The sequence below is a fragment of the Rhyacophila brunnea genome, unplaced genomic scaffold, assembly GCF_057557595.1.
Source record: "Rhyacophila brunnea isolate RB1 unplaced genomic scaffold, BYU_Rbru_1.0 scaffold_12, whole genome shotgun sequence".
Lineage (NCBI taxonomy): Eukaryota > Metazoa > Arthropoda > Insecta > Trichoptera > Rhyacophilidae > Rhyacophila > Rhyacophila brunnea.
The window spans coordinates 26,976,922-26,996,126 of NW_028232774.1; the positions used below are offsets into that span (position 1 = coordinate 26,976,922).

Below are 19,205 nucleotides of genomic sequence, written 5' to 3' on the forward strand. Positions count from 1 at the left end.
ACTACCAGCTAGAAAGTCGTCGAGCCGCCACTGGTTGTGTAGTTAATTTACTGTAAAAAATCATTTACAATGTAATTTTCTTCATGACACTTTCTCCGTTTTGATTCTTCTGTCTCAAATGGACTGATAGAGAAACTGATAGAGCACTTGACTCCAGGACGGACATATGTACAATGTTCGCACCATGCACATCCCTGAAAAGTATCTGCACGCAACTAGCATAATGTAAATCTACAATACAGATATCCTAGATCTGAGCAAGGAAGAAATTTGATTGAAGGTTACACTATCGTCTTCTATAGTCAGAGGTACTACCTTCAAAGAGTGTGCAATGGTAATATCAAAGAAAGCTGTCCATTGCCTCATGAAATGGTAACCTATCTCAGAGACTCCTACACACCTCTGTCAAGACAACGGGTAGCTCCTTAACAACTTTCAGTGCTACGCCCGCACTGAAGATACAGGTGGGTAGACTAAGGATGTTCTCTACAATTCCCTTTACACAGAAGTCTCCGCCATCCTCTAGGGAGACTGTGCGATCGTAATTGGGGATTACAATACGAGATGGAACGGACTCAGCACTCAGCCCTGTGACGCGGTGACACGGCCTTGGCGATCCCAGCAACAACAATGACGATCTCACTGAACTCAAGACTAATGAATTCATCATCAGAAGGACAGATTTCGCCGCATCTCCTGATGGACGCACAAAGATGCTGATTGACTAATTACATAGAGCACAAGCACCGAAAGTAATTAATCACAAGGTAAATTGGTACCTCAAAAATAAAGTAGCGTCTTCCACTTCTGCCATCTCTGGGACCAGATGGAATAAGCATCTGAGTGGATGCCATGGAATGAATGAATCATGGGAGAAAGCAAGCGAGACTGAAAGCCCTAAAAAACCTGGAAACAGACCCCGACTGAGCCGAAGACCACCAAACAGACAATCAGACCCAAGACATAACCAAGAGACTCGTGCAGTGCATCAAACTCCAATTTATGAACCAAAAAATTGAAATAGGATGCATGAATGACAGCGAAAAACTCTTCTGAATCAGCCACTAAGTCTGTCAACCTACCAACTCCTGGAGTCATTTTCAGTCCCAGTGGAATGATAGTCGAATCCAGAATATTTTGAAAATATTTGGAAACATTATTTCTGCAAGTGCTCAACCGCCGCCCGCCTTAATTCCTTAAGTAGTCCGATTGCAATATTTTATGTCCCAATGTTTTATCTGATGAGACTCTAGATCAGACTATCCGGAAGACTAGATAAATGATAACATGTTCATACTTAACAAAGACAGGTGTGCTGCGACAATCACTAAGGCATCATGCTAACTCAGTGTTCCAGGAAAAATTTTAGCACACATCCCCTTGAAGAGAATAAAGGATATCATTGAGCATGCCTTCAAGTGACACCATGTCGGTTTCTTACCTAGACCATCGTATGTGGACCAAATCAATAAAATGAATAGTGGAAATCTTACCTTTTTTGGCTTTGCGTTAAGTTTTTTAGGAGTCTCCACATCTTCCTCTTCCTCTTCCTCTTGAATGCCATCTTTCAATTTGTTGAACTCCACATCGGGGTCTGCTCGGACGCCATCCACTGGACCAAATTGCTGCACAAATGGTTATAAGAATGAGTTTACACAAGTTAAACAAGCAATAACTAAAATTATATAAAATTAGTGCAAGTCAGTTTTAGCACATCTTCTGATTCTTAAGCAGCGTTAGAAACCATATCCGAACTTACACTTTCTACATAAAGATGGACTTTGTAAGGAAGTCAGCATTAGTATGGATGCACTACATTTAGTTTTTATTTATCAGCAAAATTTTGATTTCATATACTTGGATGGCCGTTTCTTGTTTCTCCGCAAGTCTCCCTGCCTTCAATTATACCACAAAATTGAAATTTAAAAAAAATAGAATATTGGAACCACCAGTACGCATTCGCATTCAATGGAAAGTCTCAATTCAACGCACATGTACACAAACATGTATTTTGCATGGAATTTTGGAATGAAATGAAATGAATGAAAGGATGGATCAAGGTAATGTCTTAATTAATACACCACTCATAATTACTCTGCAGTGCATTACAAACGTGTGCAGAAAGTAGGCCGAGAAAAGTTCCGGTGGTAAGCCAATTTGCAGTAGAAGATCCGAGCCTCTGTCTCCCTTCTGACCCATTGCCCAAGTTCTCACTCACCAAAGGTCAGCAACACGTAATGAACCACGGCCCTACCTCTTCCCTACTCCATTAACCTGCACACCACGTAATGAGCCGAGCTGTAGCTCCTCGTTACGTCCCGACCACTCCATCTACCACTCACGGATGATGTTCGACGCCAACTCCACCTCCCCCGAAGAAAGACATTAATTAATTAAGTTAACAATAATGTGTCAACTCGATGTGTTTTAAAATTACATCCCAGCTAAAGAAGTAAAAGTAAACTTTGTCTTCACAACACATTGACCTTTCCCAGTTGAAGAAGCCCTAAGGCTCACACAGGGCTGCAATCTAAAGACAAGCTGTGTCAATACTCGATTGGTACACTTGCCTAATTATTTTGCACAAATATACTGGAGTCTATATGTTAATATAGCACAAGGCTTTTGACTATGAACGAAATGAAAATATTGGAACTTCTATACTGTATACTTTTGCACAGGTATAACTGAACATGTGTAGCATAGATTCGCACAAGTCTGAACCGCAAGTATATCACTCACGCATGCAGCTAAGTTTGTAGCTGGTTTAAAGCAATACTACGTAATAGATAACTGTAATTTTTCTCTTACCTCCGGATCCTTAATGTATGCCTCAATTTGACTAATTGCTTCTTTGAAAGTAGCAGTCTTGCAAGACTTGATAAGCTGGTCTTTAAATTCGTAATATGGCTTAATGTTCGGTTCCTCTATCCAGGCACTATAAATAAGAGAAAAGAGTGTTAACAGTAGCATTTAAATCAAATAGTACTCAGAGCATCCCGGGAAGAACTTCTCAAAATGAACATCTGTAGTCTGGCTCATACCGTTACTTCGGTTGAACATTTTCTTTCGCTGCATCATGCTGCAATTTATTGAATATTAATCAATCCTCCCTCGTGTAAACCACTTCACACTGGGTATTGGATATTGGTCAAACTACAGATAGGATCAACTTCCCTTTCAACTGACCACAACACCTCAAGACATCCAAGTGTCTGGTATAAAAACCAGTGCATTGCACATTAGACTATGACGGTCACCGGCTGTGATCAGCATCCAATCTTTACATCAAGTAAGTTTTTATAAGGAATTGTTGTTAAGCCATTCGCCTCACCCATTGAGGCATTGCTCTGAGTTACACATACCTTGTAGTCACAGGTTTGGAACTTGCGCCCTTATTCATTGTGGGTGTCAGAGAATCAAAGTATTGGTAAGATTAATAATTCATTCGCTTATATAGTAACAGGGTGTAAACGTCAACCAAATTATACTCAGTGGTTTCGATTTCACTATACTCGTACCCATACAACATAAATGGGAAATGGATTTAATCCTCACAACTGCATACTATACTTGAAATAGGTATGTCCACAACAGAAATTAATTTTAATAAATAGTAAAGTTCAAATGAGAGTTTAATTAAACTTACTAATTGTTGGAGCCGAAGAAATAAATACATTGCACTCCGACAGTCTTCTTTGGCGGTTGTTTCAAATCGTGGGTAGGAAGAGCCACCTGCAAGAAAATATTAAATTTCAAATTTTCATTTCTTATACATAATACCTATTAGGTAAGATGATAAGTGTAAGACCTCAGTGGCAGCGTTTTGCAAAGTGGGGGGTGCATGCTAAACAAAAGCACACAATATGCACGCTGCGCACTGCAAAACACTGCCACTGAGGCCTTACGGTAAGGGTCATCCATAAATGACGTCACTCAATTTTTTGTACTGCGTCTCAGATAGAATATTCACACATACAAATGACGTGACGCAATAGCAAATATTCTGCCAAATTACATGCGAAGGATGTTCAAAAAGTAGCACCCGCAGAGAGCATCAGTCGCTGACAGTCAGTCTGTGAGTGAAGAGTGTACTAAGCACCCGTTGAATTTTCATTGCAGGTGAAATGATGTAATGACTACGACAGCGGTATTGCATCAAGCATAGCGGTACTCAAGCGGAAAGTAATCGAAAAATTCAGTAGGCTTTCTAGTATAATGCCATCAGCATCTAGAATTTATTTATTTTTTAACATTCAAAAATGTGATGTAATTTGAACAAGGGGTAAAAGATTTTGTGATAAAGTGTGAAAAAAATATCGAAGATCGTGTGACATCATTAAATTTATGGACATCCCTTAACGCTAACGCATCTGACTGAAGCCAGTGTAATATGCATTAATTAATCGATCTTACCTGTACTATGCATGTTAAGCAAACTACACGAAAGTTTTTAATTTGAACCGCCTGATCGGCAATAACTGCATCCGGAGTCGTAAAGGAATTATGTATGGTAAATTAACATTTCTGATAAAACATAAATCTGTGTCGACAAAAAAACTGAAACATATAGTTACATTTTAATTCCAGAATTTTTTCAGCATTTCTTTGTTAAACTGATGGTGCTGCATTCTTCAGAAATGGATAAAAAAATCCACTGATGTGACTCATTTAATTGGGTTTAAGTTAAACTATGTCACATATCCTGACTTAGCGTTCATACATAAGAAAAGTAAATAGAGAACATACCAGCGAACCAAATGCAGTTAAAGCATTTAGATGCTTACTGATAATAATTGTTCCACAGGCGATTTATTTTTATATATAGAGACGAATTTATAAGAATAGTGTAAGAAACTTTGTCTATGAAAAAATGCATTTCGAGGATGTATGAGAACTGTTTCTAAAATGGATAGAATACATTATTTCTAAGTCGACCAAGAGAACATGTCCGCCTTTTGGATACCATCTGGTAACCCTAACCAGAGGTATTTTAAGAGCCTTATAACAATGATTAGTTTTCAGCCCTTCAATCAATGTCTGGATTAATGCAATGAATCCAAAATACATATATTGCATATCAAGTACTCATACATCAAGCAATGTACCAGTGATTAAAAACACAATAATCGCGGCTTCACAGATGTTGGCATTAATATTTATTTTATAACGGTGGACTTGCAGCTGTAGACATAAAACGAAAATAGTATAAAGAAAGTGAGTTAATATGAAATGATTTGAATTCGCTGGATGTGATATGAGTATGTAGGTAGGTAATCAATCGAATATTCGGTTTAACGATAGATATCCTCAAAAAAGCGGGAAAGAATGCAAATGAAGTACTTGCACAATTGTTCACAGCCTGCATATGCAAAGAGGATGTCCCAGAGGTATGGAAAAATGCCAGCATTGTCATTCTTCACAAAAAAGGTGACAGAGAAGACCTAGCAAATTATCGTCCAATAAGTCTACTCCCTATTCTCTACAAGATGTTCACAAAAATTCTCTCAAACCGTCTGCAAAATGTACTAGACGAGAACCAACCGAGAGAACAAGCCGGATTTAGAGGAGGATACAGCACTATGGACCATATCCAAGTCGTCAGAGCAATCATAGAGCAGTGCCAGGAATACAAACTGCCACTATGAGAAGGCGTTTGATTCGATAAAGAAATGTTCAATACTCGACGCACTCAGAAAACAAGGAATCCCTGGGCGCTATATAAATATTTTCAATAATATATACAGTAGCGCAACAGCATCTGTAAATCTCCATAAACCATCGCGCAGATTTCCTATCAGCAAAGGAGTCCGACAAGGTGATACAATCTCACCTAAACTATTTACAGCTACCCTTGAAGACTTATTCAGGCAACTTGACTGGAATGACAAAGGGATCCCCATAAATGGAGAATACTGAGTCATCTGCGCTTTGCCGATGACATAGTAATTTTCTCGCAAGACTCAGAAGACCTCCAAAACAGAATGCAGGAACTCGCTGAAGTAAGCAACAAAGTAGGTTTGAAAATAAATGTAACAAAGACGAAAGTCATGTTCAACTGCTTTGCAGGCCAAAAAGAGATCCTCATCAATGGCACTCAGCTCGAACAGGTGAAAAGCTACATCTATCTGGGACAACAAGTGTCTATAGATGGATGTATATTTGATGAAATTGTTCGCAGAGTAAAGCTAGGCTGGAGTGCTTTTGGCCGCCTGAATAATATCTTCAAAAGTGACCTTCCACTGTGCCTAAAGCGCAAAGTGTTCAACCAGTGTGTGCTTCCCGTGATGACATATGCGTGTGAAACATGGACCCTAAGTAAAAGAGAGATCCAGAAACTCAGAGTAGCACAACGTGGTATGGAGAGGTGCTTGCTGGGCATAACGCGACAAGACAAAAAGAGGAATGAGTGGATAAGGAAGCGGACAAGGGTTTGCGATGTAATAGAGTTTATTAAAAGCCTTAAATGGAGATGGGCTGGACACATAGCTCGAAGAAGAGACAATCGTTGGACAAATCTAGTCATCCAGTGCTATCCAAGAAGTACAAAACGTCCACAAGGTAGACCTAGAGGCCGCTGCATCGATGAAATGATAAAGTTCTGCGGAAGTACGTGGCAACGCAATGCACAGGACTGAGAGAAGTGGAAGCAACTTGAAGAGGCCTTCATCCAGCAGTGGATAGATTCAGGCTGATGATGATGATGATGAAGTCCCATATAATATGGGAGAAAATAATTTCATAGGAATTGGTAGGTATAGAATGTACTTACTTTTATAAAAAAAAATCGATTTCATAGATAATGAATTTAAAATCTGTCTTTCTGCTTAGGGATACTTATATTATTATACAAAAAATATATTATTTTTTCTTTTTATTATTTCATTGTAAATATCAACATTGGAGGTTATGTTTTTGTTAGGTTAATGTTTGACATTAGGGGTTATCAATGACAACAGGTATTTAAATACGGTTTTAACGTTTTAAAATCATGTCATAAAAGTACAATTATGTCGTTATATTTCGGTACGCTCAAATTGAAAATTAAATTCGTTTCCCGCGCTATCTTTACGACAGAACCAAGAAAGTTGACAAAATACAAAATTTAAGCTGCGATGTATTTATATCACATTTTCGGACGGTAATATTTTTTCACGACTCCTGGACACAAATTTGGCACTTTCGAGAAAGCTTAGAGTATTTATTTAAGAAATAATAAGCAAATAACGGTTTCACAACTTACCCGGCCGGGCCATGGACTGAACCCCTTCATTTTGGCCCTGCAAAAAGTAATAAAACGATGTAAAGAAACATTTTTCGAATATTATAGGAGTATTAGTTGTCGTTTTGACACTTGGAAAGTTTTATTGTCAAACCTACCATACTAAATCGTTTAATTTATAAGCGACAGACATCGTACATACGAACAGAACGAACTTCCAAACTCAACTGAAATGAAAACAATTTTACATGATACCACAATGAAAAGTCAAATTGAGCGTCATATTATTACTAGTGTTGCTACTGTTTTGAAACTTATTACCCAGCTGCCGGCCGTCGCTGTTCTTAATGCTGATGATCCATTGGTTAACCAAAAGTTTACGTTCGGAAATATACCGGTTTTGCAGACGTTCCGTCAATATAGCAGTAGAAAAGGCTGTATCTTCAATAATTCTTCATTCACTCGTGTAGCGGTAGACTGAAAACGACACAAAATAACATTGTCAAGGAAAATACCTATCTATTAGAGTATCCTCTACGTAACTTTTCAATTGTACACATTGACAAGATCTGTGTGTACGCACTGCGTATTAATGTAGACATTAAATGCCAGGCGCCTGATTGGTTGATTTCATCAAATAATTCAGTAAAACCCATTCCAAATTGTAAGGTTACGTGGAAGATAATATACTGTAAAGGCACTAATATAATAGCCTTGAGTTGTATAAATAATTATTATCTTATTACCGATGCATTAATACCAATTAATAGCTTGACACTATAAAATCATAATTTTGATAATCTTTGTTTGAATTCGTTCGCTGTCATACACATCAGTGCTCGAAATAGAAAATTTTACGAACCGGAGCGCTTGATAATTTTCCAAAAAATTACGTCTGCCAGAATTTTTGTTATAACTATAGGTACCTAAACTACCTACCAAGGAAGGATAAAATGCAAATAGCCATTAAAAATGCACATTGACTGAACATATGGACAGGCAACGTTAATCAGCGCCGCAGGCAAAAATACAATGCATTTTTACGAAATATACTCTAAAATATATATTTATTTTCTTTTTTGTCTCTATTTTCTGCATATGTACTATCTACCCCCACTGGATGTCACTGTATTTTTACTTATAATTAATAATGTATTTATTTTGATTAATTTGATTTAATATGTTGATTTAGTTAGTAATAACACAATCAGGGGTGTCCCTAGGGCATATGCTGCCCTGCCCCTTAAATAGACTAAAAATGCCGCTCTTCCGTATTTCAAGAAAATATTATTATCCTTCACGTATATTAAAAAAAAGATTTAAGAACCGGAACGTTATAATATTAAGTAAGACGCTTGAGGATTTTACTAGACGGCTCGCTGGAAGTCGGATATTTTACAAACCGGTACGCCATTTTCGAAGTTTTTACGAACAGGAACGCCATCCTCGGAAATCCCACGAACCGGAATGGCGCTCCGGTGCGTTCTGCTCCATTCCGAGCGCTGATACACATAAAATACTAATATTTATTCACTCAATATGCAACTGCTATTATTGTAACGAAGTCAATGACATTCCATAGGCAGCAGATGATCCGATGCTTAGAGCGGTATGTACCATATTATACATCGATAGCGAAACATTATAAAAGCTGGTGGCAATAAAAGGAACGCGAATAGGTTTCTTGAAAATGAGAGTTTTTATGTGTTCTATATAACATCAGTAAATTGTATGTAACATATTATTATATCAGACATTAATTAAATATTTAATAAGACGAATAATTAATAAAAGAAAAAAATATTATCAACTACCTAGGTAGGTAAGTACCTACATAAATTATATTCAAAAAATTTTACCTAAGAATATTAAATATTTTCAACCGCAATATTTTGGCTTATACCTAATACATGTAGGTACCTACGTCAGTTATGATAGAGCAATTTTTATCATTTAATAGTAGGTATAGTCATAATAATTTGAAAACAATCAGAGTTTTCAGAGTTACCTATGTACATTGTACATAATATATATCTATTGCGAAACTGCATGCTATGGATTCTTGCCAATGAGCTTTACCAATTAATAGAGCTATGTGTGTCTTATCTAATCACGAAAAAATAAACTAGTACCTAGTTACTTAGCAGTATTATTACTTAATAAAGCGCACAACTTTTTGCAATCGGCTTAAATTATTAAAGTATTAATCAGATTAACTAATTACCTGGTAACCGACGTCTGAATCTCTCTAAACTTTAGTTTTAACGTACCTACTTGCACTCAATCATTTAATATACTTTTTTATAAGTAGGTACATCGAATAATACCGGACTCCCAGGAGTTTTATGGTGGGTATGTTTTTGAGATATTATTTTCAAATTATATGTAGATAATATTGTCAATATTGTTGATAATTGATTGTTAAGTTTTTATGTAAGTTAGATATAAATATTTCAAATTATAGATGCACATAATACCCATAATATCACATAAGAGAGTAGCGATACGTTTATATGGGAGAAAAAGTGTTTATCCCATCTAATTTCATTGCCAGACTTCTTTATTATCTCTATTAATCTTTTTTAGTAGATATATTAGCATATAATTATCTAAGGTATTTTCAAATTATGTAAGTATATTCAATAAAGAAAGTTAACGATGCCTTTTTATTTTAAAAACAACCTTAAAAGACAATGAAATATTTGTGTTACCTTCACTTCTTTATTATTTTGTGTAAATCTACATGAAAATACTACCGTATGACTTATTGTCCGCATACTTTTGGCTCGTCAATAGACCGCCTGCACAATGTTATGGCGTCTGTGCCTGTCAGTCACTAAATAATATTTTTTTTTCAGTTGTTTGCCTGATTAACTTAATTGTTGAGTGACCAACTTCATAGATGTGTTTAATTTGTTCTTGTTATTGACAGATGACAGATTCAAAACCATAGTTTAATATAAAATATTATTATACAAGTAAATTGTATCACTTTCTTTTCGTTTGGCATTAGAATACTTACAATAATTGATCTGTACTAATTATGCGATTCCACACATGTTCAACCAATGGCACAGTCACTCCACAATATGTGAATAGATCTATGACTCTCAAAAAATTTATAACTTTCCTCTCTCCGTAATTGATTAAAAGTAATAACACGATGACGAGGTAATCATTATGCTGGTTATTTAGTAATGTTTGTATCGAGACCTAATAATTGGAAGTGATTTAAGTTTTTAAAGTAAATTAATATACTATTTAATTTATGTTTTCAGTAATCTATATTTTGACATATTGCCAAAGCAATTGCCAATTATCTACAGGAAAGAATATAATGTAAAATTCATGGGACTAGAAAAATTACACGTTTTTGATTCTTCGAAATGGGGTCATATTTTTGAGGTATGTCATTTTTATGTCGCACCTAAATAAAATAGGTAATTGTGCCGCAGATGCTGTCATGAGCTTTTATAATATTTTTTTTACGAAAACAGTTTATTCCACGTACTTAGACAATTATAATAAATACCCTTTTCTGTCGGCGCATCGGCTTTTCGATCCAATAATCGTTGATTGAAAATTTGAAATTTTCATACATTTTGATGCACCATTATCACAAACTATGATTATATAAGGTAATAATATTAGGTTTGGGGTATGTTAGATTAGGTTAGGTTAGGTTTCGTTTGGTCTAAAAAGAAAGTTATAAAATCTCATGACGCCATCTGTGACATATTTACCATAAAATGTATGGGTAATTATTATTCGTCGAGAATAAAATAAAATTTAGCAAAAATTTTATTAATGATCTTGATTTTTAGTTGAGTATGCACTCAAATAGAGAAAAAGTTGAGTTCAATTTATTCTCAGCTATATTGATATGAATAATCTTGAGTTATGGGTGACCCGATAGTGAAGGAGTCGTCCATATATGGGGGGGTATATATATACATCACATCTTATGGGGGGGGGGGGGTAGGAGGTCTGATAATTTGTGACAAAAAGGATAGGGAGGTTATACCGAATATGATGTATATCAGTGGTGGCGAACCCATGGCACACGAGATGATTTTACATGGCACGCTTTTAACACACTAACCTCATCAGGCGGTGGGCGATGCCGCGCCGCGAACCTCTAATTTTGATCGATTTACAATGTTTGAGACCACTGTAACAAGAGAATGCCTTATCTGATAGGAGCAATTCTGGTGTCAATGTGTGCATAAAGAACCAAACTAATGTATATATTAATAAACAATTTCATTTCTTCCAACCAAAAATGGCTGCACCAAATAAGAAACAAAAACGTGGTGGAGCTAATAGTAGTATTTCCGGCAGACAGTTTCAAAATTGGTGGACCGAAATGTATAGCGTAATTGAAAAAAAGCAATAAAGATATATGTGTGCTATGTTCTGTGAGTGGTATCTAGAACATCATCATTCTTTAAATAGAATTCTTAAAAACTATTTTTCCTCCATGAAAAACCAAGGCAAAATAATATATGGGACATTTTGGCACACGTACGTAAAAAGGTTCAGCAACTCTAATGTATATAGAATAAAATATTCTTTGAGAACATACAGTTTTTAACGAATTGGGGGGGTGTTAAAAATATGATGAAATATCATGACGTAAAAGATTTTCTGACGAGTGTGACGATGGGGGGAAGTGTGGTGGTAAAAATACCAAACATCGTGTTATCATTTATGGATGACCCCTAATTTATCGGCTTTTTGCTTTCAGATTTTGTTGGAATCTGGTTATTTGGAGAAGGATACTGTTGTGAAACCATTAGAAGCTGATGATGATGATTTAATGGTTGTCCATCCAAGGAAATACCTCAACAAATTAAGGGTAGGTAGTTTATGTTTTTACAATTATAGTTATTACTCAATTTAACGACAATTGTATGACAAGATAAATGATGGTTGTCCCATGGATAGTATGTAAATGTTGTACATATATTTCAATGTTCAATGGTTAGGATCACAGAGTCTTGTCGGGTCTTTTAAAAGACTGATGCATAGAATACCATTAATCACTAATCAGCCGATATTCAGGATACCACTAGATGCGATAGATTGAAACAAATCTGTCGGCTATTATATAACTGCATATTTCTATCAAAAATCAAATATATACAGTTTTAACGTTGTTTCCTTGTTTTTGACAAAACAGAATTATTTGGATTACCAATCCACCTATGCAAATACAAAAGACTAGCAGTATTAAATACGTCTTATTGTATTATTCAAACTGTCGACACTAGATCTTAAGATCTATTGTCTCAATGGATGCCATTTTAATAATAGGTACATAAAATTTCATTGCCATGTCAATAAATAAAAAAAATGTGAATTTTGAAAACACTCAGTATAACCACTGATAAAGCAACCATTTAATTACCTATTTAAAGTTTATATTAACCATCATTTTAATATTTTAATAATCACAGGGAAATAGGTTCGAATCCCGGGTCTGACAGTTTCATGTGCTATTTTTCAATGTGTGTTTGGACCCAGAGTATTGACGTAATAGATTGAGCGCGTGAGTGGCTAACATCCATTTCTCATAAAAACAAAAAATAAAAATCTGTTAACACATTACATAATAATATGTGTGTGAATGTGAATGATCCATTCTTTGTCAATCTAAATACATGGCATGTTAATACACCAAACAAAACTGTCACATACCGTCAAATTGATATAAAATTATGTTTACCTTTTGTTAAATGATTCATGCATCTGTTTGAACATAATACTTTTGTAAATTTCCAGTGGAGTTTTAACGTGGCGCGTATTGCTGAAGTCATTCCGTTGATTTTAGTGCCAAATTGTTTTGTGCAATCTGGGTATCTAAGACCTATGAGGTATGAATAAGTACTTTAAATTATTAGCATTCCATTGGTTTTTCGATTGTTATTTTAACCTTATGCACAAAAATAGTACATAGCCACTTCAGGTTGGACTCACCTGCACCATAACGATATTAGAAAGACCGACACCTCATTGGCTGTTTGCCGTCTAATACCCAATATGGCCCTGATTGCCTTATGAAACATCAAAAACTGTGTATTACATAATATTATACTCAATTTTCGTCAAATACACATTCGCAAGTAAAATGTCACAAAATTTTTGGAGTAACCCAGTTATAATCTATGAATCAAATTGAGTTATGATCATCACCTTGGTTTAATATAAATCACGGTAACTGTGACAGAATTTGAAAGCATCGTCAGTTATCATAAATGTTATAAAAAATCCAATAGATGGTAACCTAGTTACATCCACTAAATTGATTCCCCTTTGAGGATCAGGCCGAAACTGGCATCTGACAGACTTATAACAGAGAGTCGGTTGCAGCACTGACAAATATTAATAGGTATTTTATTTAAATAGTGTTCAAATAAATGTCCAAAATTAGTTTTTTCCAAATACATATTTTTCTGAGATTTACAGTTATAGTCAGTAATAACAATTTTGATTTTATCAGGTTTCAAACTGGCGGCAGTATTTTAGCTGGAAAGTTGGCAATGGAGCGTGGGTGGGCGATAAATATCGGTGGAGGATTCCATCATTGCAGTGCGAACAGAGGGGCTGGATTCTGCCCGTACGCTGATATTACATTGCTCATTAAGTTTCTATTTCACAGTGGCTTGGGAGTGAAATCAGCTATGATTGTGGATCTGGACGCCCATCAGGTAATTTTTAGATTCTATTTGTCTTTGTTTTTGTTCACCATCTGTTACGAAACTTATCAAAGTAATTTTCTGCTAAATACCCACATTGTCTACTATGATTTAATCTCTTCCATTTTACTTATATCCATGTGTTACATTATTATAGTCAGAGACAGGGTCTCCAATAACTAATGTCATCTAATTTACGGATTATTTATAGGAGGGAATTTGTTTTATTAATAACGTTTTGTGATTTGAATTTCAGGGTAACGGTTATGAGCATGACTTTTTGGACACGGAAAATATTTACATAATGGACATGTTCAATGCATCCATCTACCCTCGGGACCATGCAGCCAAGAAAGCTATTAAAAGAAAGGTGGAGTTGCGTATAGGAACCGAAGATGAGGAGTATTTGAAAAAATTGGAAAAGTAAAAACATGTTTCATATTTAGTGTGTGTTGTGGTGATACACCCCTGTTACAGGCGGGCTTCTCCCGGTGTAAAATAATCATTTAGTAGCTATAAGTCGAAACGTAACCCTGACCTCTAGAAACGGCTTCATAAAACATCTAATCTGATTCCTTGCTCAACCACGTAAGTATTTTTTAATCATAAGTAAAGGCCTTCGTCCGGTGTGTGAAAATCGCATATTGGGCGGAGGTGTAATTAAGATAAATTTAATTTAATTTAAAAAGTATAAATGATGATGGATAAAAGCGATAATTTTAAGACTAAATATAATTATTCAAATATAATAAATTTTGCCGCGCATTGTGCGTGAAATCCTCGCGCGCCGGCGCCAGGGTCAGGCTCGTGATTCGCCGAATCAAAGATCATGCGATCAGATTTGGCCAATCACTAGTCCCTTTTACTAGTTGGCGTGGGTCTGAGGAATTTAAAAAGAGAAAAAAAGAGAAGTGAGCGTCCCTTTTTCAACATGTACGGACCTGCGAAACTTATTGTTAAAACAAAATATGTAAACGTTTAAAGAAAATGTAAAATATAAGAAGACCACGTTAGGAGCACGAAAGACCGTGTTTTATTTACACTCCAATCGTTTATATCTTTTTTTTGTGAATCCGGGGTTCGCTGGACACCTGAGCTAGCCGCTGGAACCCCGGGTATCTCAGTGGACATGATACTTTTTACGAGGAATGATTGTTAGCCATTTGCTCAACCTATCGGGTCCAGAATTTGAATTTGGACAAACAGTTAAAAAACATGTGGATTTAATCCAATTACATAATTGAAATCCGCCACCTACTAATTTAAAAGCCGGTTGACAATTACACCGGGAAATGATTTAGTACTCAAGATTCCATAACCATAATTTGTTCAATTAAGAAACTAAGAGTTGACATCAATTCACTACATACAATGAGACAACTTAACTGATTGTTGAATAAAACTTATGTTAATTATAAATTTAATGGGGTTTTATTTGACAGCATTTATTATAAGATACCATCATTATCATCAGCCAGGGTCGATTCACTGCTGGATGAAGGCCTTCCCAAGCTCTCTCTACTTTTCCTCGGTTCTTTGATGTTACGTACAACCACTGAACTTTATGAGTTCACCTATCCAGTGGGTTTTGGGGTATAACTGAGTCATTTAGTGCCCCTTAGGGACCACTCTATGATGGCATTTGTCTAGCGGTCGTCCACTCAGCAAGCCACATGTCCAGCACATTGCCATTTCATCTGCTTGGCAACCACTATCACATCATGTAGTCTTGTCTGCCTCCTTATCCATTGGTTTCTTTTGTGGTCCTTTCCATGCTATGATGCGATACTCTTGGATTTTTCTTACATTAAGGGTCCATGTTTCATACGCATACGTAAGCATTGGTAGCACCAGTCACTAAATTGTAGTCTTAGTTCGTATGAATGAAAAAGTTTATCGTGCACTATTTAAATCGGATCTTGACAGCCTACCTCCACCGTTCACCACTGGGTAGCATACATTGGTTGATAGCCAGACACAGAGTCCACTTTTGAAGATACAAGTAAGGCACTCAAATACTCTCCATGCCAGTTTGGTTTTGCAAGCAATCTTGTTATACTTTCCACTGTCAATTAGTATTTTGTGATGAGATTTTTAAAGATGATGTAAAGATAAAAGTGATGAGATATTTAAAAATATTTTTTTCAGGAATTTAACTGTTGCGCTTGATGAATTTATTCCTGATATAATTATTTATAATGCCGGTACGGATATATTAGCCGGAGATCCTTTGGGATTATTACAAGTATCAGATGTGGTGAGTATTTTAATTTACTTTTTATTATATTTAACCGAATTAATCGAGCACCATGTCATTATAAAAGAGACATTCCCAAGAAACACGATCGGCTTGCATGTTATTATGTAAATAAGGTCAATAACTAAATTTATGAATACAATTTAGTAATCACAGTATAATTGGATGGTTATGCATCTGCAGATGAAACAACAAAATCTGATAATGATTAATTATTTATTACTCGGTGTAAAGCCTATCTCGTGGGGGTAGGCAGGTCATGCTAAAAATCCTTACAACATAACTATTACAAGGGGTCCTCATTATCTGAGTCCCTGCAGTTACGAATTTGCAGAAGAATGCAAAAAAAAATATAAAAACACATACAAAACACATGCGCGATAACACACAGTTGTCAACTGTCACTTTCAATCCCACTCTCTAACGTGCTCACGTGTCTTTATTTTCTAAACGTGTCACAATTAAACCCATTTATTAAGTAATTTTGATCCCCGTTTTAAGCGGATTCGCTTTAAGAGGTATTTTTTCAGTACCCATTACCCTCGGATAACGGAGACCCTTTGTACTAAAATGCAATGGCGGTTTAATGCACAGTCAAAATTTTCATAAGGGTGCCTTTAAACCAGGACAGCGCCACAGACCCCCACGTATTTAACACCACCACTGTTCAAAAGTAGGTTTCATAGACATACTCAGTAGATGGAGTGTATGTCAATTTAAAGATTTTTGGTTTTGTTTGTCTGTTTAAAATCGCCAGAAATAAATAATAAAATAAGTAAGGATGCTCCTAACGATTTTCCAGACAATTTGTAACTAAAACTGAAAGGAGGCAGCATTCTAAGTTTGCTTAAGAGTGGCACTTTGCCTAGGGACATCACTGCCGACGATGTATCAAAAAATATCTAAATTATCGGGTTTCATTTCTTGGATAATTATATATTATATAAGATTGTTAATTTTATTTTCAGGGAATAATGCGGCGTGACGAATTCGTCTTTAGAACCTGCAGAAAAAATAAAATTCCAATTGTTATGCTTACGAGTGGCGGTTATCTTAAAAGGACAGCTAGAATTATAGCCAATTCTATTCTTAATTTAGATGAATTAGGATATCTCCCAAAACGCTTAGAGGTTGATTAATAAATTATATGGGATCTTCTATAAACCTTATGTCTTCATAAACTGTATTAATTAAACTAGACTTTACATACTAAAATTACATTATACATAATGTTAACAGATGGATTCATAGTTTAATAAGACAATGTTGTGATTATAAATTAAAAATTTCAAATATCATAACTAGTTTAAAAAAAAACCTAAAATATTAAAATTTATTGTCAAATACTTATTCAAATATAGAATGCTGTATTTGATAATATTCAAAACTAAAACTGGTTTTCTGTACCTAATTGGTTTTTGGTGTTCCTAGCATCTTTAAATAAAGTTCTATTTTTATTTATAGCAGTGGTGAATGTGGAGGTAAGCTGTTAAGATTCGATATAAATAGTGCACACTAAACATTGTCAGTCATACATATTTATTTTTATTGAACTAAGACTACAAATTGCAGAGAGTGTTGGTTAGTTTTTAAAATTCAGTTAAACCCTCCATTAACCAAGCCATAATAGATATAGTCAAAAAATATTCGTCTATCTATAAAATATCTAAGATTATTACCATTGCGTTTGGTTTAGGCAGGGTTTAATTGAATTTTATAAACTAACCAGCACCGTCTGCAATTTGTATTCTTAGTTCAATGAAAACAAATAAGCATAACTGACAAAGTTTAGTGTGCACTATTTATGATGTTGAATCCAGCCTACCTCCACCCTTCGCCACTGATATATAGTATAGTGAAGTTTGTTACATAACTGCACTATTGTATGAATTCTTTCATTTTTGTAAAAGTGTCGGAGAGTATCACATCGTTATTTATTCACATAATCTTTTTGCCTAAAATCTCCTCCATACTTAAATGTCTATGCTGTCGGTAAAAACGGTTTCGTTAATAATGGTTTACTAATTTTTAAATCAAAATTTTGAAAAATTTTCTTGTCCCAATTAATTCAATAATAATTGTGGTAATGGACAATGCACCCACCCTATCACAATAAATAGGTTACCATGCCGATGAAGGAAAACATACATAATTGTCTTGCCACTAATAAAAATTATTTTCATTCCAAAATGATTAATGTCCATTATTGACTCTTAGCTTATTTGTGTCAATGGTCAGATGGAAGGTGGCCAATTTCAATATTGACGGTAAATAAGAAGATATTTATTTTGTACAGTTCTAGTCGCCCGTTGGATTTACTGGGTGGAATAGGGTCAACGTAAATGACTCAATTAAATTAGAATACACAAAAATAACTTTGTTTCATAACCAAAATAAGAAGATATCGTTTGATTAACGGAAGAAGTATTGAAAAGTATATAACCGTCTTAATTGGAATAAGAGTGCGATCACATAGTGCGTCTAGAGGAAGAATATTATGAACGTGATAAAAGCATTGATATATAGTGGAACAATTCAGTTCTAAATTGGTACACGTCTACAACACTAAACATTAAACACTTCTAGTGTGCATTTGATTATTGTGTGGTATATCATTGGAATCATACTATGCATATAGGATAGGCATTTAGCTAAATTCACATAGATTTGATGCATATACATTTTCTGAAGTTTCATAAAGCATTCGGAGCCTGTTATTGGTCGGCGTATTGGTAGTAAATGATATGCAGCCAATGAGGAATTGACTGATTATTATTGAATATTTTTCAGCCAATGAAATTTTATATCAAATTTGCCTAATCTCAAGGTCAATGTACGATTTTCGTTTGTAAGAAAGTTTTTATGAGCGCAGCGATAATATAAAACCTCATTGATAGGAATGGATCGTTTGATTATATTGTGTGACAATGTTGGTAGTGAAGAAAGTAATCCAAAATACATATAGTGATGATGATTTAGGTAATTCATCATAAATCATATCATATTGGAATTAGAATAATAGCGCCTG

General features: G+C 35.2%; 2 protein-coding genes across 3 annotated transcripts in view; one reads left to right on the forward strand and one right to left on the reverse strand.

Moving 5' to 3' along the window:
- Ndf (Nucleosome-destabilizing factor) overlaps positions 1-7,451 on the reverse strand; it is a 154,355-nt gene extending 146,904 nt beyond the window's left edge. The window contains exons 1-5 of the mRNA XM_085961084.1: positions 7,381-7,451; positions 7,244-7,280; positions 3,650-3,735; positions 2,812-2,938; positions 1,494-1,625 (exon numbers count right to left, since the gene is read on the reverse strand). Coding sequence (XP_085817210.1) covers positions 1,494-1,625; positions 2,812-2,938; positions 3,650-3,735; positions 7,244-7,280; positions 7,381-7,415 — 417 coding nt within the window. The 5' untranslated portion in view covers positions 7,416-7,451. The remainder of the gene's footprint in view (positions 1-1,493; positions 1,626-2,811; positions 2,939-3,649; positions 3,736-7,243; positions 7,281-7,380) is intronic.
- Positions 7,452-10,126: 2,675 nt separating this feature from the next.
- On the forward strand, positions 10,127-17,633 carry HDAC11 (Histone deacetylase 11). Of its 2 annotated transcripts, XM_085961098.1 has the most exons (8): positions 10,127-10,393; positions 10,501-10,627; positions 11,970-12,080; positions 13,007-13,098; positions 13,725-13,932; positions 14,177-14,343; positions 16,069-16,177; positions 17,146-17,633. In XM_085961098.1, exons 1-8 carry the CDS (start codon positions 10,386-10,388, stop codon positions 17,314-17,316), a joined length of 993 nt encoding a protein of 330 aa, XP_085817224.1. In that variant the 5' UTR covers positions 10,127-10,385; the 3' UTR covers positions 17,317-17,633. The 2 variants fall into 2 exon arrangements, with proteins under 2 accessions (XP_085817224.1, XP_085817225.1); XM_085961099.1 differs by lacking the exon at positions 17,146-17,633 and having other exon boundaries at positions 14,177-14,374; positions 15,045-16,177.
- Positions 17,634-19,205: the final 1,572 nt, after the last annotated feature.

What these genes read in the sequence shown, in the direction of transcription:
- HDAC11 (XM_085961098.1), top strand. An exon ending in GGGTATCTAAGACCTATGAG is followed by an intron (nt 13,099 to 13,724) that starts GTATGAATAAGT and finishes TGATTTTATCAG; the next exon opens with GTTTCAAACTGGCGGCAGTA. An exon ending in TATTACAAGTATCAGATGTG is followed by an intron (nt 16,178 to 17,145) that starts GTGAGTATTTTA and finishes TTTTATTTTCAG; the next exon opens with GGAATAATGCGGCGTGACGA.